At 40.0% G+C, this 26,971-nt stretch overlaps 1 protein-coding gene across 1 annotated transcript in view; it reads right to left on the minus strand.

Moving 5' to 3' along the window:
• TRPM6 (transient receptor potential cation channel subfamily M member 6) overlaps nt 1–26,971 on the minus strand; it is a 122,204-nt gene that overhangs the window by 72,346 nt on the left and 22,887 nt on the right. The window contains 7 exon segments of the mRNA XM_032477857.1: nt 2,071–2,171; nt 2,291–2,363; nt 4,546–4,669; nt 5,962–6,130; nt 10,637–10,808; nt 20,468–20,592; nt 25,133–25,346. Of these exon segments, the coding sequence (XP_032333748.1) occupies nt 2,071–2,171; nt 2,291–2,363; nt 4,546–4,669; nt 5,962–6,130; nt 10,637–10,808; nt 20,468–20,592; nt 25,133–25,346 (978 nt within the window).

A 26,971-nucleotide genomic window follows, 5' to 3' on the forward strand; every position in this document is an offset into this window, starting at 1 on the left:
ACTATACCTGCCTCCTGGGTATTGTGGCAAATTAAACATACTCATCTACTTTTACTTCTACTCAAGCTCCACCAAAATTATAGTAAGGGGAATATTTTTTTTTAAAGAAATGAATCTACAAGAACAAGGAGGTTAACAGTGAAACATTTTAGAAATTGGAAAGCAGATGGTCAAGTGGTAATTGACTGAGCAGTCCCCAGAAAGCCAGAAAATGGAAGCTCCCCAGAAACTGAAATTGAAAAAAATCAAGAACCCAACAAATCTACACCACAGAACTCTGGCAGCATAAGTTGCTAATGTCAGGACCTTCCCAGTCATCTTCCCCTATTAACTTCCAAAACAATAGCAGCAATGCTTTTACCTTACAGACAGGGGGCTGGAGGATTCTTTTCTGATATTATGAGTAATTCACGATAAAAAACATGAATGTGCTAACATCTCAGGACCCCTAAGAAATGACAGCCAGATCACCCTACTGTGAAGCCCAAATCTGCAGACTCAGAATTTCTAATGAGCTTTCTTTCCTCCACTGTTAAACAAAGAGTACAGGACAAAAAGATCCACAAAATATCAACTAGGAGGAATCAGACAATGCAGGAAGAAGAAAACTTCAAAAGAAATATCTTTGATAGCCTCAAAAATATAAAAGAAGATCCTATATTCAGGATGTTATTTTCAAAATGGAGAAAGAACAAAGTTGCTCTTAGAAAGTAATAATATGTTACCAGAAACAAAAAGTTACATACAAGGCATGAAAAATTAAAGCTGAGGAAATTTACCAAAGAAAAGATATGGAAAACAAGAGAAAAAAGGTAAGATTAGCGGAGCAGCCATAGGTCTAACATTTAAATGGTAAAATTCCTGAAAGAGAGCAGAGAAAACAGGGGAGGAAACTGCCCAGCCTAGAAACACACGATTGCCAAGTTGAAAGCAAGGACCCAGAGTGATGGATCTAAAGACTCACAAAAACACGTATCATTGTGAAATCCCAGAACACTGGAATAAGGGAAAGTTTTTCTTAAACTTCCAGAGAAGAAAGAATGGTTGCAAACAAAGGATCAAAAAAAAAGAAAAGTTTTTACTTTTTAACAGTACTGCTGGGCACTAGAAGCTAAGTATTCAAAATTTTCTAGGAGAATTAGTTCAGCCTTGAATTAAAATATATCCAAACATACAAGTCCTCAAAATTTTTATCTCCCATATTTCTCAGGAAGTTACGGAAGGATGCACATTAACAAATAAAGGAGTAAACCAAGAAAAAGGAAGACAGGGGATACAGAAAACGGGTGCTCTAACACAGGAGAGAATTTCTAAGATGATGGATGATGGCCCAGCACCGGGAAGTACAGGCAACCAGTCCAGACTGCAGCAGTGAGAACCACAGACAGAAATGTTGAGGCGTCTCTAAAATTAATCAGAAAACAGCAATATGACATTATTTAGAAATATGGAGATTTATAAATGTCAGAACAGTTCAAAAATGTCAAAAGTATTTGGCTTCTGTGATTAGCAGGGCAGCGAACTACTGTCTTTTTGGTAGCTTTTTGGTACCATTTGACATTTTAAACAATGAGCACAAATTAGTTCGACCCAAAAGTAATAGACCTGTGGTAAGGTCACAGCCATAATTTTTAAAAATGAAATGTTCATCGTGATTAGCATTAGCACTGTGAGTAATCTTTCTTCTTCCTGCTTTTCTGTTTTCACTAATTTCTATTATAAGCATGCATTACATTTTAATGCAAAAAAGAAAAAAAAAACTTTAAGTTTTAAATAGCAATATAAAAATCTGCCCACTCAAAAAGTAAATTTAAAACTCCTTCTATTTGTCTTTCTCTCAACTTCCTCTGTCAGCTTCAACAAGGCTGCAAAGCCCAAGGAAAAATATGTTTTCAGGGAGGCAAAGTAGATGAGAAAAATGTCTTAGCGATCCCTGAATCCCAGCATCAGAGATGCTACCCCCATACGCCTCCCCAAAGCAATCTATCTCTCCTCCTATTTTCTCTTTTGCCCCTCCCTAACAAACCAACACACTACATAGGCATTCAAATAGCTCCATTTTCATTATACCTTCCAATGCTGTCCATAAATGAGGATATGTTTCTTGGCAATGTCCATTCTGTCCCAAGCCATTGCCAGATTTAATTGTTCTGATGCTGATAAATTTGTGCCTGGGGTAAAAGAAAGGAATTACATATTCTGTTCAAAACGTCAACATAAACAGCACAAAGTGCCGTGGAATGTGAAAGGAGGAAAGGAGGAAAAACTGTAATTTTATTTGGACACTCACCCTTTAGCAGAGCTGTTAGGATAGCTAAATCAAGGTCCTGTGACTCCTCGGAATCAGCATCAAATATGGTAATCTATAGCAGTTGAAAAATAGAAAGTCATATATGTGGGGAACTAGCAAAGAAATGCTCTCCAAAGTACTCACAAAATTCACTCTTGAGCCAATGAACTGAGGAAAACACTGTTCATTAATGTCAAAAATCACACAGCGTTTAAAAAAAATTTAACTAATTAAGAGAGAAAACTTTCAAGTATGGTAAAGGAGAATTGTGCACATGCAGGAAAAAAAATGAAAAATTCTGAGGATCCTACAGGGAACATACGTGAAAGAACATTACTACATTAATTTACTATTCACATACTATAGTGAAAAGAAACTCAGTGTCAACTCCTCATGTGAAGAAAACCATTCCTAATTTTGAAGGGATACAAAATGAAATCCCTCTGTTCACCTAGCCTTAGAGACTAAAACTTCTACTTTTTAATGAAAAATGAATCCTCAAGGATTTGTCATAAAGTAAGTGAGGCAATTACAATGCACCCGGTGAGCAAGCAGAATGGACAGCACAGACAGCCTTCACGATGTCAAAGTGTCCAGTGCCTCCTGGCATGTGACTGATTTTTTTTTTAAGACAAATAAGGACACTATTTATAATTATAAAAATTCTCCTGCTGTTAATGAGTGTACCTCAGTCTTTCCAGATGAAAATATATTATATAGCAGAGGGGGCTGTTCAACAAAAAAAGAGCCAAGATTGGCAAGTTCAAGCCCTCAATATGCCACTAACTCATCAGCTGTGGGAAAATTTCTTAAAGCCACTGCCTCTCAGGTTCCTCACCCACAAGATGAGAGGAACTCACTAAATAATCTCTAAGGTCTCATAAAGATAGAAAAAACTATGATTCTACAATTCACGTTAAGAGCCCTTCTACCTAACATCCCCTCCATATGCATGAATAAAATCAACCCTCAATTGTGCAGGAATTGAGAACCTAATTTCGTGTAAACCCTTAGCTGCCTCCTCTAGTTCCCTCTTTTTGTTTTGGAGGTGGGGGGGCGGTAATTAGGTTTATTTCTTTATTTATTCTTAATGGAGGTACTGGGGGTTGAACCTAGGAACTTGTGCGTGCTAAGCACATGCTCTACCACTGAGCTCTACCCTCACCCTCCCTCTTGATTACTACACCACTCCTTAGTTACTCTCCTTGATGACTGGAAGAAACAAAATACAAGGGTGATCTCTTTAACGTGTCCTCTTCTTAACTTACTGATTATTGTGGGGAATATAAAATGTAGTAGATCATGTACAAGATTTCAATTCTGTGCACAAGTTTCTGTTCTACCATGTCATAGTAGATTCTGGGCAAATCACTTAAATTCTCCAGGCTTTAGCTTCATCATCTTTCTGAAACTGAAATACACCATCAGTGTCATCTTGAACTCATTCAACTCAACTCACTATTTCAAGTAAATAAATATCTTGAAAAAGTATATATTGAAAGCACACTGTTAATTGTAGACATGGTTGTTATTTTTGTTGTTTTTAGGTCAACTAAAATCCCAAAGTGTTTTTCACATCGGTTTAGCCATGCTTAGTCTAGACTGAACTTGTTCAGTTGGTTTCTTGAGGCCAGGTGCTTTAATATTATCAAAATCTTGTATGATTTGGTCCAGCCTTCAAATCCTGGAAAGGCCACTGTGAATTATGACATATGTGAATATTTACTGTAACTGTCAGCTTCATACCATCTGTCACTGATAAAAATTTTGATCAAAGTACCCTAAAACACTAAAACCTTTTCCTGAATCTATATTATGTTCATAGCCCATGGTTTGTGGCCTCTGTTTTCTGAGAGTATATTCTCACATTTCCACTGTCCAGTGCATCCCCCATGACCTCCTGCAGGATATACTGAGGACAGTGTGACACAGTCATCTAAGCCAACAGACTTGAGTTTATTTAAGACATGGAGCTGCTCCTTTACCTTCTGAAAATATTTACATGTAATTTTCACTAAATTTGATCATTTTCCTGTAATACTGTTTTATTATCTTAGTGCTTTTCCCCAGGTACAGTCAGGAAGTTGAAGCATGGTGGGGGGAATGGGGAAAAGAAGCCAAGTTTACTAAACTAAAGGTCAAGTTCTGTAGAGTTATCCACGGTCAAGTTAGAAATGAAAAAAAAAATCATAAAAATAAATATCACAATTGTCGAATATTAGCATTTTTTAAGTCAATTGAGTCATCATACTCACAGAATCCCTGTGCACCATACATGCCATTAGAATTTGAAAAAGGTGCTTGGACTGTTTAAGACTAAAGTTGAAGGTGTTCTGAATCATGCAGATGAGCTCCTCCTTCACCTGAGGACGCAGGGTCCTGGGAGAGAGAGAAAAACGGCCGTGACTTGACACAATGCAGAGAAGGGGACAAGCCAGAAACATCAGTACAAGTATAGCTTCCCTGCGTCAGTCCTGTCTGACTCAGAAGGCTTCTATGAACAGTTCTGCCGGGAGACGTGAGTGGGAAGCCAAGCAAAGCAAAGCAGTGGCACCAGGAGAAGGCGGAACTGAGAGCGAGAGAGGACTGGTGAGCCATGGTTCTAGGAAGAACGGGCTACGGGGCAGGGTTCTCCAGCTGATAGACTTCCAGGGAGCTGTGAATCTCCAGAAATTAGAGGCATCATACTCTCAAAGAATCTGAAACTCTGAAAGGCTGAAGAACCACTCCTCTGGGTGACTTTAGGAAAGAGAGAGGTAAAATTAGAATAGGAAGGGGGCAGAGGGTGGAAGCAGAGGCTGAGAGCTGAAAAGGGAAAGAAACTGTAGGGGAAGAGTGGTCAGAGAGCACATACAACACAAGCAATAAACAAATGTTTATTAAGTAAATTAGTGGGGTAGACATTTCAGTTCATAGGTACTGTATTTATTTACACAGTAGAAAGATAATGTTTTGAAATGAAAAGAATCACACTGGGTACAGGGATGGCTAGAGGAAAACTACCATCTTGTTTGAAAAGGGGAAAGAATTAAAGCCTCAAATAAGCACAACATATGCTACAAAAATGTCAGGATGGTGGTTTCCCTAATTTTGGCTATTTTTACTAATGGCAACTGAATTTGAAGGTGATCTGGGGCCACAATGGTCTCCTCCCTCCCTCCCCCGGGAAATGCTTTTTCCCTAAGCTCAGACAAGGCTCCAGGTCCGTGTCAGAAGCAGGCCATTCTTCAGCTAAGGAACCAGCAACTTGCATCACTGGAGGGCAGTTTAGTGTTGCTTAACAAATACAAAAACCACTGAAACATGAATTCCAATCTCAACCTCTCCATCCTCCAAGATATCCAGAGACTTCTAGTCTCTGTCCTCTAAGGATATCCAGCCCACATGGAAGCAGAGCTTAAAGAACTTAAACGGAAGAATAAAGAGCACAGTTTCAGAAATAAAGAGTCAACAAATATGCAGAATAGAGACGATTATACCGTATAGCACAGGGAAATATATACAAGATCTTGTAGCTCACAGCGAAAAAAATGAGACAATGAACATATATATGTCCATGTATAACTGAAAAATCATGCTCTACACTGGAATTTGACACAACATTGTAAAATGACTATAACTCAATAAAAAATGGTAAAAAAAAAAAAAAAAAAAAAGAGTCAGCAACTCACCCTTCATCTGCCAGGTGCTTGTGGGTGAAGGCCAGGAGGTCGGCAGCCCTGCCTGTGCCTTCACACACCACCACGGGGTCTTTGTCTTTCACAGTCTCCCACACCGAGAGGATGACGTTGGGACCACCTTCCACCACCAGCCCCACCACGGGCACGCCTTGTCTTGAGCCTATTTCAGGTGACAAACAACATCAGATTGTTACAAAGGAGCCCCATCTCAGCCAATCAGCAATTCTCACTGCCAGACACAAGTCTTTCAATTACCACATATATTTGCTCCTTGCACCAGCCCCTCTCTCTTCTTTGACTCAGCCTTGCTCAGTTTATGACCAACCCAGAAGCTTGGACTTTAAATAAAAGTAGCAGAAATATAGGGAGAGCATCTTCTCCCAGTTGAAAAGGTGGCTAAAGGCTAACTATAGTCTTCAAGAAATGTTAATATTTTATTGTGGAAAATTTCAAACGTATCTAAAGGAAAACAGAATGATATAATGGATCCCAATGCATCCATCACTCATCTCCAAAAATGACCAAACTTTTGCCAATTCAAACAACTTTTAATGGTGGTTATTTCTAAGAATGAGATGGGATGGGTAACACTCAGAGATTTTATATTTCAATTTATTCCATTTTTCACTGTTTGACTTTCTTATCAGATTACATATTACTTCATTAAAGTAAGGAAGACAAAAAAAAAGAAAAACCTGTCGTAATTCTTTTTTAAAAGATACTAAGTGAACAAAAGATACAGAATAATATGCCCACTACAATCCTATTTTAAAATTTTTTAAACCATATTATATATGGGTATCTATGTTATATATACATATGCACATATCTATATGTATAATGTTATATAAATGACCAGAAAATTCTGGAAGGATATATATTAAATTATTAATAGTGAAGAAAAGAGAGGAGGATTTGGGGAAATGTTGAAAAGGGATTTTGACTGTTTATTCTATAGATTTCTTATTTGATTTAACTTTTACACCATATGTGTATTGCTATATTTAAACCAATTTTTTTTTCAAAAGGAGGAAAATTGGCAGGCAACACCACGCTTGCACCTGAACAACAGATGACTTTACTCTGGGCCCTGTGTTCTATAGAGCCCTCCTCTGGGCATGCGCCTCCCCTCATGATGAGGAGTCTACAGGGTCAAGGTTCAAGGGAAGACTGCCCCTTCTCCTACTTACGAGACAGCCCTGGATCCCAAAATTCTTGCTTCCAAGGCTGTTTGAACCTCTGCCCCACGAACACACTTGTCAAAGCAAGAAACAACTTTGAGGAGTAGTGGAGAGGTGGCTAGAACTTGGACATAAGTCTGATGTGTCTAGGTAACGTGTATGTGGCCTGGACATCATAACATTGAGCCAAAGGTGGGAAGAGAAGCAGAGAGCGACCTGTGAGCCATGGGCCAAGGTGCTGGTTCTGCTTCACCTCCACATTCTGTCTCAGTCCTCCCCAAAATCCAGGACTTGACCTCAAACCCGGCCTTCAAAAAGGTGAAAGGATTGAACCTTATTGTCTTGTTACTTTCGTTAGCTTGATTTAAAGCTTTTATACACTTAGACAAATAGGGTGTGGGCTTCCGTGTGTGCCTTTGTCCTGACTCCACGAACATTAGGAGTGGGTCTGCCAACACACATCCAAATGCCCCATTCAGTCTATTTAACTGCTTTGACATTCTACTCGCTTTCCTTTTCCACATACCTCCACTTCCTTATTATGTTCTCCCTATCACTAAAAAGCAAACCCAAGGTATATCTACTGATAGTCCTAGGGTTTTTTCAACAACATAGTCTTGTAAAATCTAAATGAAAGGTGAAAATGGTTTATTAAGGCATAAAAGTAATAGAAGAAAATTTCGATTAATATTTCATTAATTATAGAATTATTGAAATGGATGGATGAAAACTTTTTCAAGAGAATCTCTTACATGCTATACAATGAAATACTATGCAATCATTAAAGATGTGCTAAATTACGCTTGCTGGTATGAAAATACATCCATGTTTAGTGGAAGAAGAGGAGAAGCCAACAAAAGATATTATATGATCCCAGTGTTCATTTTTCAAAGCTGCTCTGTGTGTGTATGTAGAAAATTTCTGAGAGCTTACAGATGAAAAAGTTAACAATGGTCATTTTTGATAGTGAGATTACAAAAAGCTATTGCTCCTTTCTCTTCTACGTCTTCTTCCTTTACCCTAATATGAGAGTATGTAACACTTTTATCATCAGAAAAAGAAATCAGAAAGGGTTTTTTGAGGAGAGGGGAAAAGGATTTAGTTTCTGTTAGGTACATCTTTATTGAAGCAATGGCTAATTTCCGCAAAAATAAATATTTTTGATAAATGTTTTCTACAAAAAAAGGATCTTACTGATGCTACTAATTCAGTTTGTTAAAAAGGAAAAAAATTGTGAAGCTTTTGCTGGCAAATCTCATCAAAGAGCTGCCTCTGCTCCTGGCCCCCAGGGTGGGCAGGAATTTGATGCTACACCTCAACATGAAAAGCTCCCAGAGTAGGTGTCTCAGGAAAGGGTGCTCTTCTCCACTGAGACTTGGATCGTGACCACATTCAGAGTCAGCTGACCCTATGCTCTCCATCCTCAGAGGCTTACAGCACACGAACTGACATTGGCCAATTTCAAATGGATAAACTCAGTGGTTTCTATAGCCACCTTATGGAGTCAGCCTTTTTTTTTTTAAGTGCTCTCTGCCAAAATCAAGGGTTTGCCAGGGACTCTGAGAAAGCTGGCTAAAAAGAAATGAAAGAAATCAAGAAAATATTTAATTATTTTCATTCCATCCAAGTAAATCCCTTCATAAATAAGTCAGTGACACCTACAAACACGGCAGGAAGCCTCCCTAGTGAGCACAGTATGAAGATCACCTTTGATACGTAAGAATTTTGGATTTGTTAGGGACTTTCTTCATTTGTCTTTCCTTCCTTTCTTCCTTCCCTCCCTCCCTTCTTTCTTTCATTCTTATGTGTGCATGTGTGTAGTTTATTGTTTTTTGCTGTTTTCCTGTCAGTTCTCCACAGAATAATAAATGTTACCAGTCCCACTGGAATTGACTCCACATTCTCTCTCCACAGACAGCAAAACCTTCCAAATAAATCCTAAATTTCAAACCCTTTGAAAGTAGAAATAACACTTGCATTGGTGATATGCAAGTTCAGGGCTGTTTTCATTCATCCACAAATGGAGACTCAGCAGGAAATAGGAAAGACAGAGACTTGGGTCTCCCAGGGCACGCATTATAGTGCTGCACAGAATCCCCAAGCCCAGGTGGTGAGCTCAGGTCAACAGAAGCAACAGGACATTTGAGGTAACAGATATTTCAGAGTCCTACAGGGACTTCCCTGCAGCGATTCGTCTTCAAGGCAGTCTCTGACCTGCCCTCCTCCTCCTGCTCTCTGTCGGTCTCCCTCCCCAGTAGCACCCCCACCTCCTAGAGGTCCACATACCTGCTCCTTTCTTCTCGTTCCTGATCTAAATGAGCCTCCAAACTTCATTCACACAAAGCTCTAAAGGACCGGCAACAATTCCCAGAGTCCCTGTCCCTACCTCCATCCCAACCAGGAGATGACCCCATACCAAAGGAGTATAAAAGGAAAGAAAGAAACACATTTACTGAGGACATATTATGTACCAAATACTATTCTAGGCACACCTAACATACTTTCTCTCCTCTAATTATCACAACAAAAGGTAGAGGGAGACAGTTTCTTCTGTTTTGTACCAAGAAAACAGTTTGACAGATGTTAATTTCCTTGCCCAAGGTCCCCAGCAGTACATGATAGAGCTTTGACCATCTGACCTCACTACATTCTGCTGCTTCAGAGGATTCGGGCCCAAAACTCAAAGGATGTTTGGTTTTCCAGCCCAAAGTCAAAGGCTGAAGAGAACGAGCCTCCTGAGGGTCTTCCCACCCCCTGGCACCTCTGCCTGAAGGGTGGGAGCGTTTTGTGGAAGATTTAACTCACCCAGAGGCAGGGGCCGCCTTCTGTTGCCTTGGATGCAGTCTCTGTTTCTCCAGGCAGAACCCAGCCCTCCTCCTCCCTTTAAGGATTCCCACCTCCCCACCCAAGAATGCTCACTGATTCTGGCCCTCCTCTCTCCTCTCCTCAGACACCACCAAAATGGCGGTCTCAGAGCAGCACTGCCAGCATGTCACAACATCAGTACCTTCAAAGGCCCCGATTTCTACAAATCCTGATTTCAACCCCTTCTCTGACTAGGGCCACCCCACTCATGTACGAAATGTCATCTTCCCTGACTGTCAAGGTGCATACCCGCCCTCTTCTCGGGCTTGTCTCCTCATTGCTCTTCAGCCATCCCCATTCCCACATCAATCCCTCCCCTCCTCTCTCCCTCTATCCACCCAACCCTGAGGACTCCTGGAGGCCCTGCTAAAGTCTCCACTTGGACACCGAAACTCCCCTGACTATGCTGTCCCCCCAGAAATTCCTGCTGCCCCTCTGACTGTCACCCACAACTCCACACCACCTGACACCCTGCCTTCTTCTCGCTGAGGGTTCACAGGTGTTAACTTAAGCCAGGGGCCAGCTCAGACCTCTCCACCCTGCACAGGTGGCAACGGAGCACTCTGCTCCATAGCAGACCCCCAGCCAGGCCCTGCTGGCTGAGCCCCCGGGGTACTCACAGCTGTGGATTTTCTGCAAAGAGAGGTACTTTTCCAGGTTCCTCCTGAGCTTCATCTCATTGCCGTACTTGCCCACGGTGCCGTCGTCGGACAGGATGAAGTGGGAGTGCATGCAGTTGAGTGTGGGCAGCTTGCTGAGGGGGTTGCCCAGAGTCTGGTATAGACACACCACCTATAAGACAGCCAGGGCAAGGTAGGGTCAGAGCCTGAGACCCCTCCTGGCTCAACTGCTCCAAGACCTGTCTACACATGACAGAGTTCCCGTCCAGGTCAAAAAGCACCACTTGCTACCGAAAGCAGTGCTTCTCAAGCTACCCACAGTGAAAAATCAACTGAGTTTTCTTTTTTTATTTCTTATATTTTTATGGACAAATATGTAGGCTGATCATGCATGACGAGGATGCAGCGTGTACTACAGGAGACTCATGACAAGTTCAACAACACTCGCACACACCATGCTGAGCAACATAAGCCCACTGGCCATATGCGTGGACATCACAGAGCTGTCACATTGCTAAAAAAGATTCTACAAAAAATAAAAAAAAAGAAAGAAAGAAACCAACCAGAAAAGTCTGGTGCTCTTAACTGTATTAAAAATTCATTCAAAGACGAAAAAGAAGATAGATAGATAAATAAATAAATAAATAAATAAATAAATAAATAAATAAATAAATAAAATTTAAAAGATTCTAAATATTTATTTTCAATTTCTGTACTTACCCTGTCTCAGATCATTAAAAAGCAATTCAAAGATCTGCATTGGTACACAGACTACATCACTATCCAGAAATTAAGTATTATTTTATACCTATCAGAATGGCAGGGCATAAAAAAACCCAGAATACCCAAAGCTGGCAATGGTATAAGGAAATGGGCACCCTACATATGTGCCTACACATACACAGAAAAGAATTCTGGAATGATACACACCAAAACATTAAAAGTGATTACTTTTTCTTCAAACCTTTTGTAATACTTAAGATTTCCACCAAAAATATACATGACTCTTTATAAACAGACTTAGACAAGTCTATTCCCTTTAGGAAAAAATGGACAGATAGGATCAAAGCATCAATGACAGGAATGAATAAAGCAGAGTAGTACCAGATGAGGGAAGAGAAGGGCAAATCATACATGTCCCTGGTTTTACCACATGCACGCCACTGCAGAAAGCTTGCTGTTGCAGTCCTCCCTCGGAATCTGCAGGGGGGTTGGTTCTAGGACCCCCCCACAGATACCAAAATCCTCCAATGCTCAAGTCCCTATTATAAAATGGCATAGTATTGAGTATAGAGGCCAAGATGGCGGAGTAGTAGGACACTCGTAGCTCACCCTCTCTCATAGATACACCAAGACTCACATTCACGGACCCACTCAGCCAACCAGAGCACCTGCAGAACTCCGACAGAACATCATTCTCTTCAAAAGACAAAGACGCCAAAACTCTGTTAGGAGAAAGGAAAAAAAGAAAGAAGAAAAGGCAAAACAGTGCGGGACTAGTCCCGCGGGGAGGGAGCAGCAAAGGAGGACTAGCGCTCCAGAGAGGCCAGCGGGACAGAGGGGGAGCCTCCCACGCTCAGATCTGTACGGAGCAGCCGTTGAACTACAGAACTAAGTTAAATGGGCACAGAGGGTCCCTGTGACACCCAGCCCCAGAAGCAAGCTGGCAGCTGGGGGCCGGGACAGGCTGCCTGAGCCAGGCAGAGGACTGGGGCGTCTGCACTGAGGCAGCCCTGGAGGACTGCAAGGGGCTGCGCAACGTGGATGAGTGGGTGCACAGGGCAGAACAATCTGGGCCCTCCATAAAACAGCAGGGCTGATTTGCCCTGGGGGTAAGGGTGCATACCCCCATCTCTGAAAAGCCACGGAAGGTTTTCGGTGAGGAGAAGCGGGACTCAGGCACGGCAGCCATATCCTCCGGCGCTTGGCACCCAGGTAGGGGTGGGGACAAAACCTGAATCTGCTCCTGAGGGCTCAGCAGCGTCAAAGGCCAGACAGTGACTTGTTTGCAGCCCAAGTCAGATAGGATCCTTCTGCCCTGGTGCCTCACAAAGTTCACACTGCCAGGACAAACAAGGAGCTGAGTTTGGGCACGGAGCAGGGGCACGGCTGTTCCGCTGTCTTCCCGGGGCTGCCTGAGGAGCGCCAACCCCGGGCAGAGCGCCCGGCTGCGCAGAGCTGCGGAGCGACCAGCTCCAGAGGACAGCGGATGGCCCCTCGCCCCAAGACGGAGCACGCTGCGGCACGGAGCGCGCAGCGGCACGGAGCCGCAGAGCGACTGGCGCCAGGAGACGGCGGGTGGCCCCTCGCCTTTCTGGCAGGAACACTCTGCTGGGAGGGGGGGCGATCTACTTGCCAACAGGCACCGGGAGCAGCACAGACCAGGGTGCCAACAGAGGGCCTCTGGAAACAGCAAGCTGAGTTCCCAGAACAGGGCAAAGACAGAAAGACTTCTGATTAAGAGCACACAGTCTCCAGGAGAACACCCCCTCCCCTTTTCTAAAAAAATCTGTTTTTACCTGTTGTATTTTCTATTACCTTTTTAATTTTTACTTTTTGAACAATTATATATCCTCCCAGTTTTAATCCCTTTAAAATTTTTCTTTTAAAATAATATTATTATTATTTTAAAAAATCCACGTCATGTCATTTTTATTTCTCTGGGTTTTGATCTCCTGTTATTGATTATACACAGGTTTCAAAGATTTTTTTTCCTTTTTTCTCCTTTTTTAAAGGTTTTTAAGAGATGTCTCAATCCGCTTGCTATTCTGCTTTAACTTGCTCTTTAATTATTCATTATACACTGTTTTCAAACCTTTTTTCCCTCCCCTTTTTGAAAATTCTCTTTATCATATCTTTTTTTATCTGTTCTATTTCTTATTACCTTTTTAATTTCTACTTTCTAAACAACTGTATATGCTAGTTTTAACTCCTTTTAAAATTTTTTCTTTCTAAACAATTGTATATGCTTCTAGTTTTAATTCCTTTAAAATTTTTCTTTTAAAGTAGTTTTATTATTTTTTTTTAAAAATCCACCTGATTCCATTTTCATTTCTTTAGGTTTTGATTTCCTGTTACTGATTATAAATAGGTTTCAAATATCATTTTTTGATCTTTTTCCCTTTTTTTAAGGGTTTTTAAAAAGATGTCTCAACTCAAATGCTAGTCTGATTCAAATTGCTCTTCTATAATTGTTTATACACTGTTTTCAAACCTTTTTTTCTCCCTTCTTTTATAATTCTCCCTTTATTTTTTTTTGTCTGTTCTATTTTCTATTACCTTTTTAATTTCTACTTTCTAAATAATTGTATATGCTTCTAGTTTTAATTCCTTTTTAAATTTTCTTTTAAAGTAGTTACATTATTTTTTTAAATACACCCGATTTCATTTTCATTTCTTTTGGTTTTGATCTCCTGTTATTGATTATAAATAAGTTTCAAATACCATTTTTTGATCTTTCTTCCTTTTTTTAAGGGTTTTTTAAAAAATGTCTCAACTCGAATGCTAGTCTGATTCAAATTGGTCTTCTATAATTGATTATACACTCTTTTCAAACCTTCTTTCTCCCTTCTTTTAAAATTCTCTTTCTCTCTCTCATTTTTTTCTTTAAGTTTTATTCCTACATAGGCATTAGACAGATAAATAAATAAACTCCTTTAAGGACCACAATAGATAACTGATACTCCATAAGCCACAGTGCCAGCGAGATATGAGCAAGATGAAGCAGAGAAACCATTCCCAATTAAAAGAACAAGAGAAATCCCCTGAAAGAACAATCAATGAAATAGACATTGATAGCCTACTAGATCAAGATTTCAAAAAAGGAGTGATCAAAGTACTGAAGGGACTAAAAGAGATAGTGTTTAGAGATATAAAATATGTCAAAAATGAAATTGAAGCTATAAAGAAGAGCTAAGTAGAATTGGTAAACTCATTGGCTGAGATGAAAAATGATCTAAAGGCTGTGCAAAGCAGACTAGATAATGCAGAGGAACGAATAAGTGACCTAGAAGACAGGACAAAAGAAAGCACCCAATCAGAACAACTGCAAGATAAACAAATAAAAACAAATGAAAGCAACATAAGGGACCTATGGGATAATATAAAGCGTGCCAATCTTCGCATAATAGGGGTCCCAGAAGGGGAAGAAAGATCAAAGGGGATTGAAAAGGTATTTGAAGAAATCATGACTGAAAACTTCCCAAACTTAAAGAAGGAATCAGATATCCAAGTACAGGAAGTTCAAAGGGTCCAAAACAGGAAGAACCCAAACAGACCCACACCAAGACATATTGTAATCAAGATGGCCAGAGTCAAGGATAAAGAAATGATCCTAAAGGCAGCAAGAGAAAAGCAAAGAGTGCGTTACAAGGGAACCCCCATAAGGCTCTCAGCTGATTTCTCTACACAAACACTACAGGCCAGAAGGGAGTGGCAAAATATATTCAAAGTCCTGAATGAAAAAAAGATGCAGTCTAGGATACTTTATCCAGCAAGGCTATCCTTTAAGATAGAAGGAGAGATAAAGAATTTCATAGACAAGCAAAAACAAAAAGAGTTTAGCAACACTAAACCCATACTAAAAGAAATATTGAAAGGTCTACTCTAAATAGAAAAGCAGCAGGATGCTACAGGAATGAGAAACTCATAACCGGAAAGGTGATAACTCATGAATTACAAATAAAATAAACATGAAATTGTAAAAGAAGACATCTAAATCATTAAGAGTGGGAGAGGGAAGCAAGAAAATATAGAGGGTTTTTTTTTCTTTCTTTTTTAAATTTTTTGTTTTTGGTAGGAAGGGTTCGAGATATAGTAATGGGCTCATAGACTTACAGAAAAGGGTAACCACAAGCCAAAATCTTACAAAGGAGTCACAAAAACTAAATAAAATCCATGATAATACAAAGGAAAATTACCAAACCACAAAAGGAAGAAGAAAGGAACAAAGAGGAAATACCAAATCAACTGCAAATACAAGTTCAAAATGGCAATAAACACACATCTATCATTAATTACTGTAAATGTAAATGGACTACATGCTCCAGTCAAAAGACACAGAGTGGCAGACTGGATAATAAAGCAAGAACTTTCAATATGCTGCATACAAGAGACCCACTTTAGGGAGAAGGACACATACAGATTGAGAGTGAAAGGATGGAGCAGGATATTCCATGCAAATGGAAAAGTCAAAAAAGCAGGTGTGGCAGTACTGATTTCAGACAAAATAAACTTTAAAACAAAGGCCATAAAGAAAGATAAAGAAGGACATTTTATAATGATTAAAGGAGTGATACAAGATGAGGGTATTACACTTGTTAATATATATGCACCCAATATAGGAACACCTAAATACATAAAACAATTACTAACAGAGATAAAGGGGGATATTGATGGGAATACAATCATAGTTGGAGATTTTAACACCACATTAACATCACTAGACAGATCTTCTAGACAGAAAATAAACAAGGCAACAGAGAAATTAAATAATACAATAGAAAAACTAATTTGGTGGATATTTTCAGAGCATTACACCCCCCAAAAACAGGATATACATTCTTTTCAAGTGCACATGGAACATTTTCTAGGATTGATCATGTACTTGGGCACAAAAGAAACCTCAACAATTTTAAGAAGATAGAAATTATCTCAAGCATCTTTACTGACCACAATGCCATGAAACTAGAAATCAACAACAGAGAAACAAAGGAGGAAAAAAGGAAAGCATGGAGATTAAACAATATGTTATTGAAAAACCAATGGGTCAATCAGGAAATCAAAGCTGAAATTAAAAAATACCTTGAAACAAATGAAAATGAAAGCACAACCACACAAAATTTATGGGACACAGCAAAGGCAGTGCTAAGAGGGGAGTTTATAGCGATACAGGCCTTCCTCAAAAAAGAAGAACAATCTCAAACAATTTAACCCACCAACTAAAAGAACTAGAAAAAGAAGAACAAAAAACCCCAAAAGACAGCAGAAGGAAGGAAATTATAAAGATCAGGGAGGAAATAAATAAAATAGAGATTTAAAAAACATAGAAAAAATCAATCAAACTAAAAGCTGGTTTTTTGAAAAAGTAAATAAAATCGACAAACCTCTGGGCCAACTTCACAATGAAGAAAAAAGAGAGAGCACAAATTAGCAAAATAAGAAAGGAAAATGGAGAAATTACAACAAATAAAATAGAAATACAGAATATCATACGAGAATATTATGAAAAACCATATGGAACCAAACTGGATAACCTAGAGGAGACGGACAAGTTTCTGGAAACATACTGTCCACCAAGACTGAATCAAGAAGAAACTGACCAGTTGAACAAACCGATCACTAGAAATGAAATCTAAATAGCACTAAAAAACCTCCCTACAAATGAAAGTCCAGGACCAGACGGCTTCACCAGGGAATTCTACCAAACATACAAAGAAGAACTCATACCAGTCCTTCTCAAACTCCTCCAGAAGATTGAAAAGGAGGGAATACTCCCAAACTCATTCTATGAAGCCACCATCACCCTGATACCAAAACCAGGCAAAGACATTACCAAAAAAGAGAATTATAGGCCAGTATCAGTGATGAACATAGATGCAAAAATCCTCACCAAAATACCAGCAAATAGAATCCAACAACACATAAAAAAGATTATACATCATGACCAAGTGGGGTTCATCTCAGGGACACAAAGGTGGTTCAACATATGCAGATCAATCAATGTAATACATCACATCAACAAGAGAAAGGACAAAAACCACATGATCATCTCAATCGATACAGAAAAAGCATTTGATAAAATTCAACACCCATTTATGATAAAAACTCTCACCAAAGTGGGTATAGAGGGAGCATATCTCAACATCATAAAAGCTATATATGACAAACCTACAGCCAGCATAGTACTCAATGGTGAAAAACTCAAAAGCTTCCCACTAAAATCTGGGACAAGACAAGGATGCCCACTATCACCATTCCTATTCAACATAGTCTTGGAAGTCCTGGCCACAGCAGTCAGGCAAGAGAGAGAAATAAAAGGGACCGAAATTGGAAAAGAAGCAGTAAAAGTGTCACTATATGCTGACGACATGTTACTATATATAGAAAATCCTAAAAGGTCCACACAAAAACTACTATAGCTGATCGAAGAATTCAGCAAGGCAGCAGGTCACAAGATTAACATTCAAAAATCAGTGGCATTTCTTTACACTAATGATGAATCAACAGAAAAAGAAAGTAAAGAAACAATCCCCTTCAAAATAGCACCCAAAGTAATAAAATATCTGAGAATAAATCTAACCAAGGAGGTGAAAGAATTATACACAGAAAACTATAAACCATTGATGAAGGAAATTAAAGAAGACTTTAAAAAATGGAAAGATATCCCATGGTCTTGGATTGAAGAATCAATATGATTAAAATGCCCACACTGCCCAAGGCAATCTACAGATTTAATGCAATCCCTATCAAATTACCAAGGACATATTTCACAGAACTAGAACAAATCATAATAAAATTTATACGGAACCACAAAAGACCTAGAATTGCCAAAGCATTACTGAAGAGAAAGAAAGAGGCTGGAGGAATAACTCTCCCAGACTTCACACAATACTATAGAGCTACAGTCATCAAGACAGCATGGTATTGGTACCAAAACAGACATATAGACCAATGGAACAGAATAGAGAGCCCAGAAATGAACCCACAAACTTTTGGTCAACTCATCTTCGACGAAGGAGGCAAGAATATACAATGGAATAAACACAGTCTCTTCAGCAAATGGTGTTGGGAAAACTGGACAGCAGCATGTAAAGCAGTGAAGCTAGAACACTCCCTTACACCATACACAAAAATAAACTCAAAATGGATCAAAGACTTAAACATAAGATGATACAATATACCGCCTAGAAGAAAATATAGGCAAAGCATTATCTGACATACATCTAAAAAATGTTCTCCTAGGGCAGTCCGCCCAAGCAATAGAAATAAAATCAAGGATAAACAAATGGGACCTAATGAAACTTACAAGCTTCTGCACAGCAAAGGAAACCATAAGTAAAACAAAAAGACAACCTAAGAAATGGGAGAAAATTTTTGCAAATGAAACCACCAAAGGCTTGATCTCCAGAATATATAAGCAGCTCATATGCCTTAATAAGAAAAAAACAAACAACCCAATCCAAAAATGGGCAAAAGACCTAAACAAGCAATTCTCCAAGGAAGACATACAAATGATCAATAGGCACATGAAAAAATGCTCAATATCACTAATTATCAGAGAAATGCAAATCAAAACTACAATGAGGTATCACCTCATACCAGTCAGAATGGCCATCATTCAAAAATTCACAAATGACAAATGCTGGAGAGGCTGTGGAGAAAAGGGAGCCCTCCTACACTGCTGGTGGGAATGCAGTTTGGTGCAGCCACTGGGTAAAACAGTATAGAGATTCCTCAAAAGACTAGGAATAGACTTACCATAGGACCCAGGAATCCCGCTCCTGGGCATATATCCAGAAGGGACCCTGCTCCAAAATGACACCTGCACCCCAATGTTCATAGCAGCACTATTTACAATAGCCAAGACATGGAAACAGCCTAAATGTCCATCAACAGATGACTGGATAAAGAAGAAGTGGTATATTTATACAATGGAATACTACTCAGGCATAAAAACCTACAACATAACGCCATTTGCAGCAACATGGATGTTCCTGGAGAATGTCATTCTAAGTGAAGTAAGCCAGAAAGAGAAAGAAAAATATCATATGAGGTCGCTTATATTTTAGGAATCTAAAAATAAACAAACAAAGAAACAAAGCATAAATACAAAACAGGAATAGACTCATAGACATAGAATACAAACTTGTGGTTGCCAAGGGGGCGGAGGGTGGGAAGGGATAGACTGGGATTTCAAAATTGTAGAATAGATAAACAAGATTATATTGTATAGCACAGGGAAATATACACAAGATCTAATGGTAGTTCACAAAGAAAAAAAGGTGACAATGAATATATATATGTTCATGTATAACTGAAAAATTGTGCTCTACACTGGAATTTGACACAACATTGTAAAATGACTATAAATCAATAAAAAATGTTAAAAATTTTTTGAAAAAAGTGGCATATTATTTGCATTTAACCTCTGGATATCCTCCCTTACACTTGAAATCATCTCAAGATTACTTATAATACCTAATACAACATAAATGTTATACAGATAGTTGCCAGTGGGAAGCAAATTCAGGTTTCACTTTTGGGGACTTTCTGGAATTTTTTTCTCTGAATATTTTCAATTTGTGGTTGACTGAATCTGAGGATGCAGAAACCAGAACCCATGAGATACAGAGGGCTGACTGTACTCTGAGGAAGACAGGAGGCATTGAAGGGTTTTTCACAGAGGAGTAGCATGAGCTGATTTCAGTTTCAGTGGAATCACTCCGGCTACTGTGTTGAGATTAGGCTGTAATAAGAGACATAGGTGAGAGTGGGGAAGGGTATTACAGTCACCCAGGTGACAGAAAATGGTGGCCTGGACCTGCTCAGGAAAAGTGGGGGTAATGAAAAGAGGTCAGATTCCAGACATATTTTTAAAGGGAAGCTAAAATAACTTACTGAAGGATCAGGTTTGAGGCAAGAGATCATCCCAGGATTAGTTTTGGACAAGACTGTCACTTTCTAAAACAGGGTAAAGGAGGCAGTAGGAAGTCTGGCGTTGGTTTGGGGTATATTACATTCATGACATCTATCGGATATCCAGGTACAGTGCTAAGCTGGCAATCAGATACGTATTTATTTCCTTTTGTTGTGAAAGGATTGTCTACTTACGTCTCTTCCAATAAGATCTTTCCGGTTCTCAATGACACCCCAAGGAGGGATTCCAACTGTCCAGATTTTTCTAGAGGACTGGGAGGAATGGGCTTCCAGGGCATCCCCAACATGTTTGGACACACCTATGAACAACGGGTTTAGAAGTCAAACTTTAACTCACAAATCATGGCAAACACCACAGTTGTGCCGGAAAGAGACAAACAGACAAGTATATACAAAAAGCCATTATCAGGGAAAGTTGCGGGCACAGTGGAATTAATTTCTGTTATCTACTCCCTCTTGACTCCTCTTTCTTCTATCACTGACCTTTTTATCTGAACAATTCTCTTCTCCCTTTGGACAATTTCTACTTACAGCCTCAGTTCTGTCCCTATTCTGGCCTGACCAGAACATCCTCCAGGCCCACTCCTGACTTCATAAATGTTCCAAGTATTTTTCTCTCTAGCCTCCTCTACTGCCCCAGCAAAACATCCTGAAGATGTGTCCCCTGCTTCATTGAGGCAAATTAGTTTAGCAGCTTTATATACACAAATATTCTAGAACCAATACATTAATGTTTGCCCTTCTGGGATGAATAGTAGTAGCAGTAGTAGTAGTAATAATAGCCAACATTTACTGAACTCTTACTACACACCAGGTGCTTTTTAAAGTGTTTAACATGCACTTACACTTTAAGCAGGATTTTTTTTTTAGTCTATTTTGTAGGCAAAAATTGAAGCACAAAGAAGTTAAATCATTTGCCCAAGGTTATAGAGTCAGTAGTTTGTAGAGTTTGGATTCCAATCCAGGATATCTGACTCTTCTTCTTTAAATAGACTTTACTTTTTAGAGCAGTTTGAGATTCACAGCAAAATTGAGCCGAAGGTGCAGAGATTTCCCGTGTACCCTCTTCCCCACACACTCACAGCCTCCTCCACTATCAACATCCCTCACCAAAGTGGAATATTTGTTATAGCTGATGAACCTGCATTGACACATCATAATCACCCAAAGTCCAGTTTACACTGGAGGTCACTCTTGGTGTTGTACATCCAGTGGGTTTGGACAAATGTATAATAACATACATTCTTCTATTACAGCATCATACAGAGTAGTTCCTGCCCTAGAAATCCCCTGTGCTCTGTCTATTCACCTCTCATCCCCCTAGTCCCTGACAACCACTGATCTTTTTATTGTCTCCATAGTTTTGCCTTTTCCAGAGTGTCAGATAGTTGGAATTATGCAATATGTAGCCTCTTGAGATTGCCTTAGTCTGTCTTTTAATCACAACACTACACTATACCACTTACTCTTTCTATGCATAGTCTGACTTTGTATGTGTCATTAGCACAGGAAAAAAAAAACCCTACATATTGCATGCATCTGATGCATAGCCCCTAAATTATTTCCCTATCTCTAGCATCTTCCCCTCCTGCTTGTCTTTTGTACTTTTCCCAGAGTCACTGTCTAGAATTGGGGTTCTGGACCACAGGCACACATCAATACCAATAGAGATTCAGCTTCCAGAGGTTTGGCGTGGGTTACCAGCATGTGTTGGGGGTGGTGGTGGTCGTTTTTCAGCAGGCCACATGTGATCTTTATACATATTGTCTGCTGAGACTCTGCAAAGCCAGATCTGACCATATCATTCCCTATCCATTCTTCTATTCAGAATCCTTTGAAGGCTCCCTGCTACATAAAGAATAAAACCTCAGCCCAGTCAGCACGGCACCCAGTCTGGCTCCAGTCTCCCTTGCTGTCCCTGTCCTCTGCCACATGGCACTTCCAGCCGGCAGCTTCATCACCTCTTCCTACACATGCCTTAATCTCCAGCTGTGTTCCTGGCCCTGAACTTCAACCTCTGCGTAAAGTGCTTCTCCCCCACCTCCCTCAAGGTGAACACTGAGTGCTATATCCTTCACCAAGTCCTCTCAGGTGCCCTCAGTTGGAATTGGAATTTCTCTTCCTTTTCCTTCTACTCCAAAGATTTTCTTTGTATCTCAACTATGACCCATTCAGCATCAATTTTTAGTTTGTTGCTTACTGTCTGTTTGTCACAGTCACCCACCCATCACTGAACCCAGGGCCCATATCTTACTCATCTTTCATCCACAGCATCTATCCAAATGCTTTCTACACAGTAGATTCTTAAAGGCTTCTGGCATTCAATGTAAGTAAATGTCATCAATTCATGCCAAAATAATGTCCAACTACAGTTGAGAAGCATCTCAAGCCTGGGCTGGAGCTGGTAAGCAAAGCTTCTCAAATTTAAATGTACATAAGAATCACCTGGGGATGTTGTCAAAACACAGACTCTGATCCCACCAGTCTGAGGAGGGGCCTGAGATCGGCATTCCCAACAAGCTCCTAGGTAAGGCTGATGCTGCGGGTCCAGGGACCACTTCAGGCCCTAAGGAGCTGCGGTTGAATCAGGTCAGACCCCGACTATTATTTAAGGAAGCTCCAAGTATATCTCATTTCTCATTCCTTTTGTTCATGTGAAACCGTTTCAATAGTTTTCACACGATTTGTGTTTTCTAATTTGCCCTAACCTAAAGTGTTTAAAAAAACAAAACAAGCAATAAGTAAAATAAAGCATGTAACATGGTTAGTTATTCAAACAAAAAACCTTGCCCAAGTTCACCTTTTTCTGAACTCTACAAAACTTCCCTATCCGCCCTCTTTTTTTACTAGACACAAAATAAGCACTACACATTGGACTTAGAACCCTGCAACATCCACTTTCTTCCAAGAATGTGAAACAGTAATTATCTCAATGAAATGCACAAGAGGGACTGCCAGGTTACCCACTAGTGACAAGCCAAATCCCTTGGTTTTATTTTTGCTCTCTTTTCTCCATCACTTGCTTCCTTCCTTCCTTCCTTCCTTTTCAGTCAAAAGAAGTTATTTGTTACATTGGTATGTGTTGCTCAGTTCCTAGACTTCAGTGTGGGCCCTGGCCTCTACCTCCCATCAGGCAGAAGGGCTAATACACAGACTCATCCTAAACTAACCTGTAAGGCAAAACATAAACATGCTACAAGGGCTACAGGCAATAAATACTACAGAAATTCAGAAACAGAAGTGAATTGAGATAGAGAATGCTTCCTGGGTGTGTTGACATCTAATGTAGATCTTAAAGAATGGGCAGAACTTAACAGGAAACATTGACTAGGACATCCCAAATCAAAAGAGGGAGAAGTAAAGGGAAGATAGAAAGCCACGGGTGTGATATTGTGATTTATAATAAGAAATATATATTTGGTCTTGGTCCTGTTAGTGACATAGAGCTCCTTAGAACCTTGGAATTTCCTAAGTGGTGAGAGTGACAAAGGTGTCTTTTGTTATTTGGGGCTTTCTGATGGGGGCTGGTTGTCAGCAGAACCAACCAACCAGGTGATTAGAGGGTTGGAACTTCCAGTCCTAACCCCAACCTCTGGGGAGGGGAGAGAGACTCGAGATTCAGTTCAGTTATCAATGACCAATGATTTAAACAATTGTGCCCAAGTAATGAGGTCTCCATAAAAACAAAAAAACAGGGTTTGGGGAAGCTTCCAAATGGGTGAACACGTGGAAATATGAGGAGGGCGTGGAAGTTCTGCTCCCGTTCTCACATACCTTGCCCTACACATCTCTTCTGTTCCTGAGTTACATCCTTTTATAATAAATGGGCAATCTAGAGAGAAAACTGAGTTCTGTGAGCTGCTCTAAGCAGATTAATCCAACCCAAGAAGAGGGTGGTGGGAACATCTGATTTATACCTAGCCAGTCAGAACCACAGGTAACAACCTGGTCTTGAGAGTGACATCTGAAGTGGGGACAGTCTTGTGGGACGGAGCCCTTAACCCTTGGAGTCTGACGCAACTTCCAGGTAAATAGGATCAGAATTGAGTTGAATATAACACAGCTGGTGTTGCTCAGTTCCTTGGTGTGGGGAAAGAACCCATACCTTGGAATTGGTGTGAGAACCGAACAGGCTAGTAACAGATTGGTAAGAGAGGAGGGTTTGTGAAGTCACTGGTTCTCAACCCTGGCTGCATATTGGACAGTCCTCAGAAGCTCCATCTTGAAAAACTCTAATTAATCTGGGGAAGAGCCTGTGAGTCTGTATTTATGCAAAGCTCTCAGATGATTCTCATGATGTGCATACATGGAGTAAGGTTCAGAGGCCCCTCTATGAAGTTCTTGCGTGTCAAATTTCAAGGAGTACGAAAGAGTCAGTGATAGAGACTGTGAGTGAAATGGCAGTTATGTAGCTGGTTACCTCCTCATGCCCAATACACTCAATGCAACTGCTGCACGGGTCACTGACGGCCAACGACTGAGAACTTGACCATGGGGAGCTTAGTTCATGTCCATGCCCACACACTGCACACCTGCGTGGATTCCATGTCCTTCCTAACCTCACCATAGTCCAAAGCACACAAGAGACTATTTTCTTTGCCAGAGGGTTAGCCAAAGTTATGTCAACAGAGAGTATTTTAACAATGGTAAAAACACATTCCAGGAACATCTATGATTATTCTGGGTTTCTTTTCCAGTCACTACACTTTCAGTCTTTCTCCCTTATGCCATCACATCCCCTGGGAGCACTGCAGAGCAGAGGTTAGGTGCCATACTGCCTGATTCACAGCTGAAAAGAAGGAATTTTAAAAAAAGAGTGAAACAGGGCATGTGCCTTACCGGTATTAATACCTTCAGTTATTATCCATGCTCCTGTTGTCTCTGCAGCTTTGACCAAACCCTGGCTGAAGATTTCTTTAAGTTTGGAGGGCATCTTGAAGTTCTGGATGCCCCCGTGGACAGAGATCACCAGCTTTGGCAGTTCCATCTTCCACTCTTGTAACATTAAATGTAATAGATGATCCAAATTTGTGTCATAAGACGTTCTAATATACTGGAAGACATGCATACACATAGGTACATAAAATAGTGAAAAATATATGCCAAGTCACAATAAGCACATGGCAGGACAACTGAAACGGCCAAAACTTGAAAGGAAGTATCTGGGATCTCTTTAAAAGTTCATCTTCGTATAATGAAAATATTTACTTTGAAAGGATCCCACACCCCCTTTAAGTTCCTTCTGGGAATTACAAGTCACAGTAGGAAGGCTTCCTCTGGTTTTCAGGGTTGATCCACCAATGTTCTCCAAAAGGTCTGAGGTGAGGCAGAAATATTCAAACTGGCAAAAATCATGACTCCAGCAAATCCATTTAAAAAAAAGGTTTTTAGAAATAAATTGAATGGGGTTTTTCATAAATGCTATGGCTTTTAATTAACTTGACCATTTCATATATTTGCATAATTTAAATTAAGATTTAGGAGCATGTACATTTATTTTAAATTTTACATGCTAACCATTTCCTGTATCTATCATTATCTCTCTAAAAGTGTTTTTTTTTCCCCCCCAGAATCAGTACTTTTCACAAAAGAGTCAATGTAATCAAAAGAAAAGATGAGGGAAATCCAAACATGCAGGTAACTCCAGAATCATTTTGCATTTTGCCCTAAATTATAGTGTATGACTGGCTTTCTTTTCCCAGCCTATGCGGCCACATACAGACTGTTAAAATCAAACTGAGATGAGTTTGAGCCAACCAACAGCAAGAATAAGTCAGATTTACAGGAAGAAATAAGGGCTATAGGAAACCATGAATCATAAAACTACAGCAAAAACAACCACAGGCAGAGTTCTCCATAGATATGCAAATAGGAGTTATCACATTAGACTCTAGAATGTGATAGTGATTTAAAAACAATTGTCCATTCATCTTTGAAATTCTTTAAACATAATTTCTTTGTTTCCTAATTAAAATATCAGAATTTCTGAACATCAGGATGGTGCAGCCATCACAGAATGTAACAGAAAGAATCTAAGGGTAACTAGGATTCAGTTTACAAGCGAGGAAACAGAGTTGCCATGGCTTTACCACATAGTCAAACAGTAGGGAAAATATGAAGTTGACTTTTGTGAAATGGGCTGTGTTGCTCTGAATAATGAATTAGGGCAAAGGAAGCAGCTCTGGTCTAGTCCTTCTCTCCATCTCAGCTCTTTCCCTCAGGTAGCCCTCTCCTTCAATCCTAAGTCCTTTCAGTCCTAGAAGATACTTCCTGAGATTTCAAGATAAACACCCTTGATGAACCACATTATCAGCACTAAAGTCTTTCTCCTCAAGGCCAACCAAAGATGGTGCTAAAGGTCGAAGAGTCTTTCTTTCCGTCCTCCTCCTTTATAATTAACTTACCTCTAACTGTTTGTGGAAGGAGATGGGAGAGATAAACAACTGGAAAGGGGAATGCAGTGGAGGGAGACGAATGGGCAGCTCTCTGAGCTCTCCTGCTGTCCATCCTAAACCTGAAGTGCAATTCCAGGCTCAAATACAAGGCTAGCAACTTCCCTTCTGAGACATCACACAAAATGCATTCAGGCACAGAGGATGTGACAGGAGCCTAAAGCTAAGCATAAAATGTATTAGTGGTCAGGAGATCTGTCTAACCACATTTTCAGTTCTCCTAAAT

Source organism: Camelus ferus, chromosome 4, assembly GCF_009834535.1.
Source record: "Camelus ferus isolate YT-003-E chromosome 4, BCGSAC_Cfer_1.0, whole genome shotgun sequence".
NCBI classification, from domain to species: domain Eukaryota; kingdom Metazoa; phylum Chordata; class Mammalia; order Artiodactyla; family Camelidae; genus Camelus; species Camelus ferus.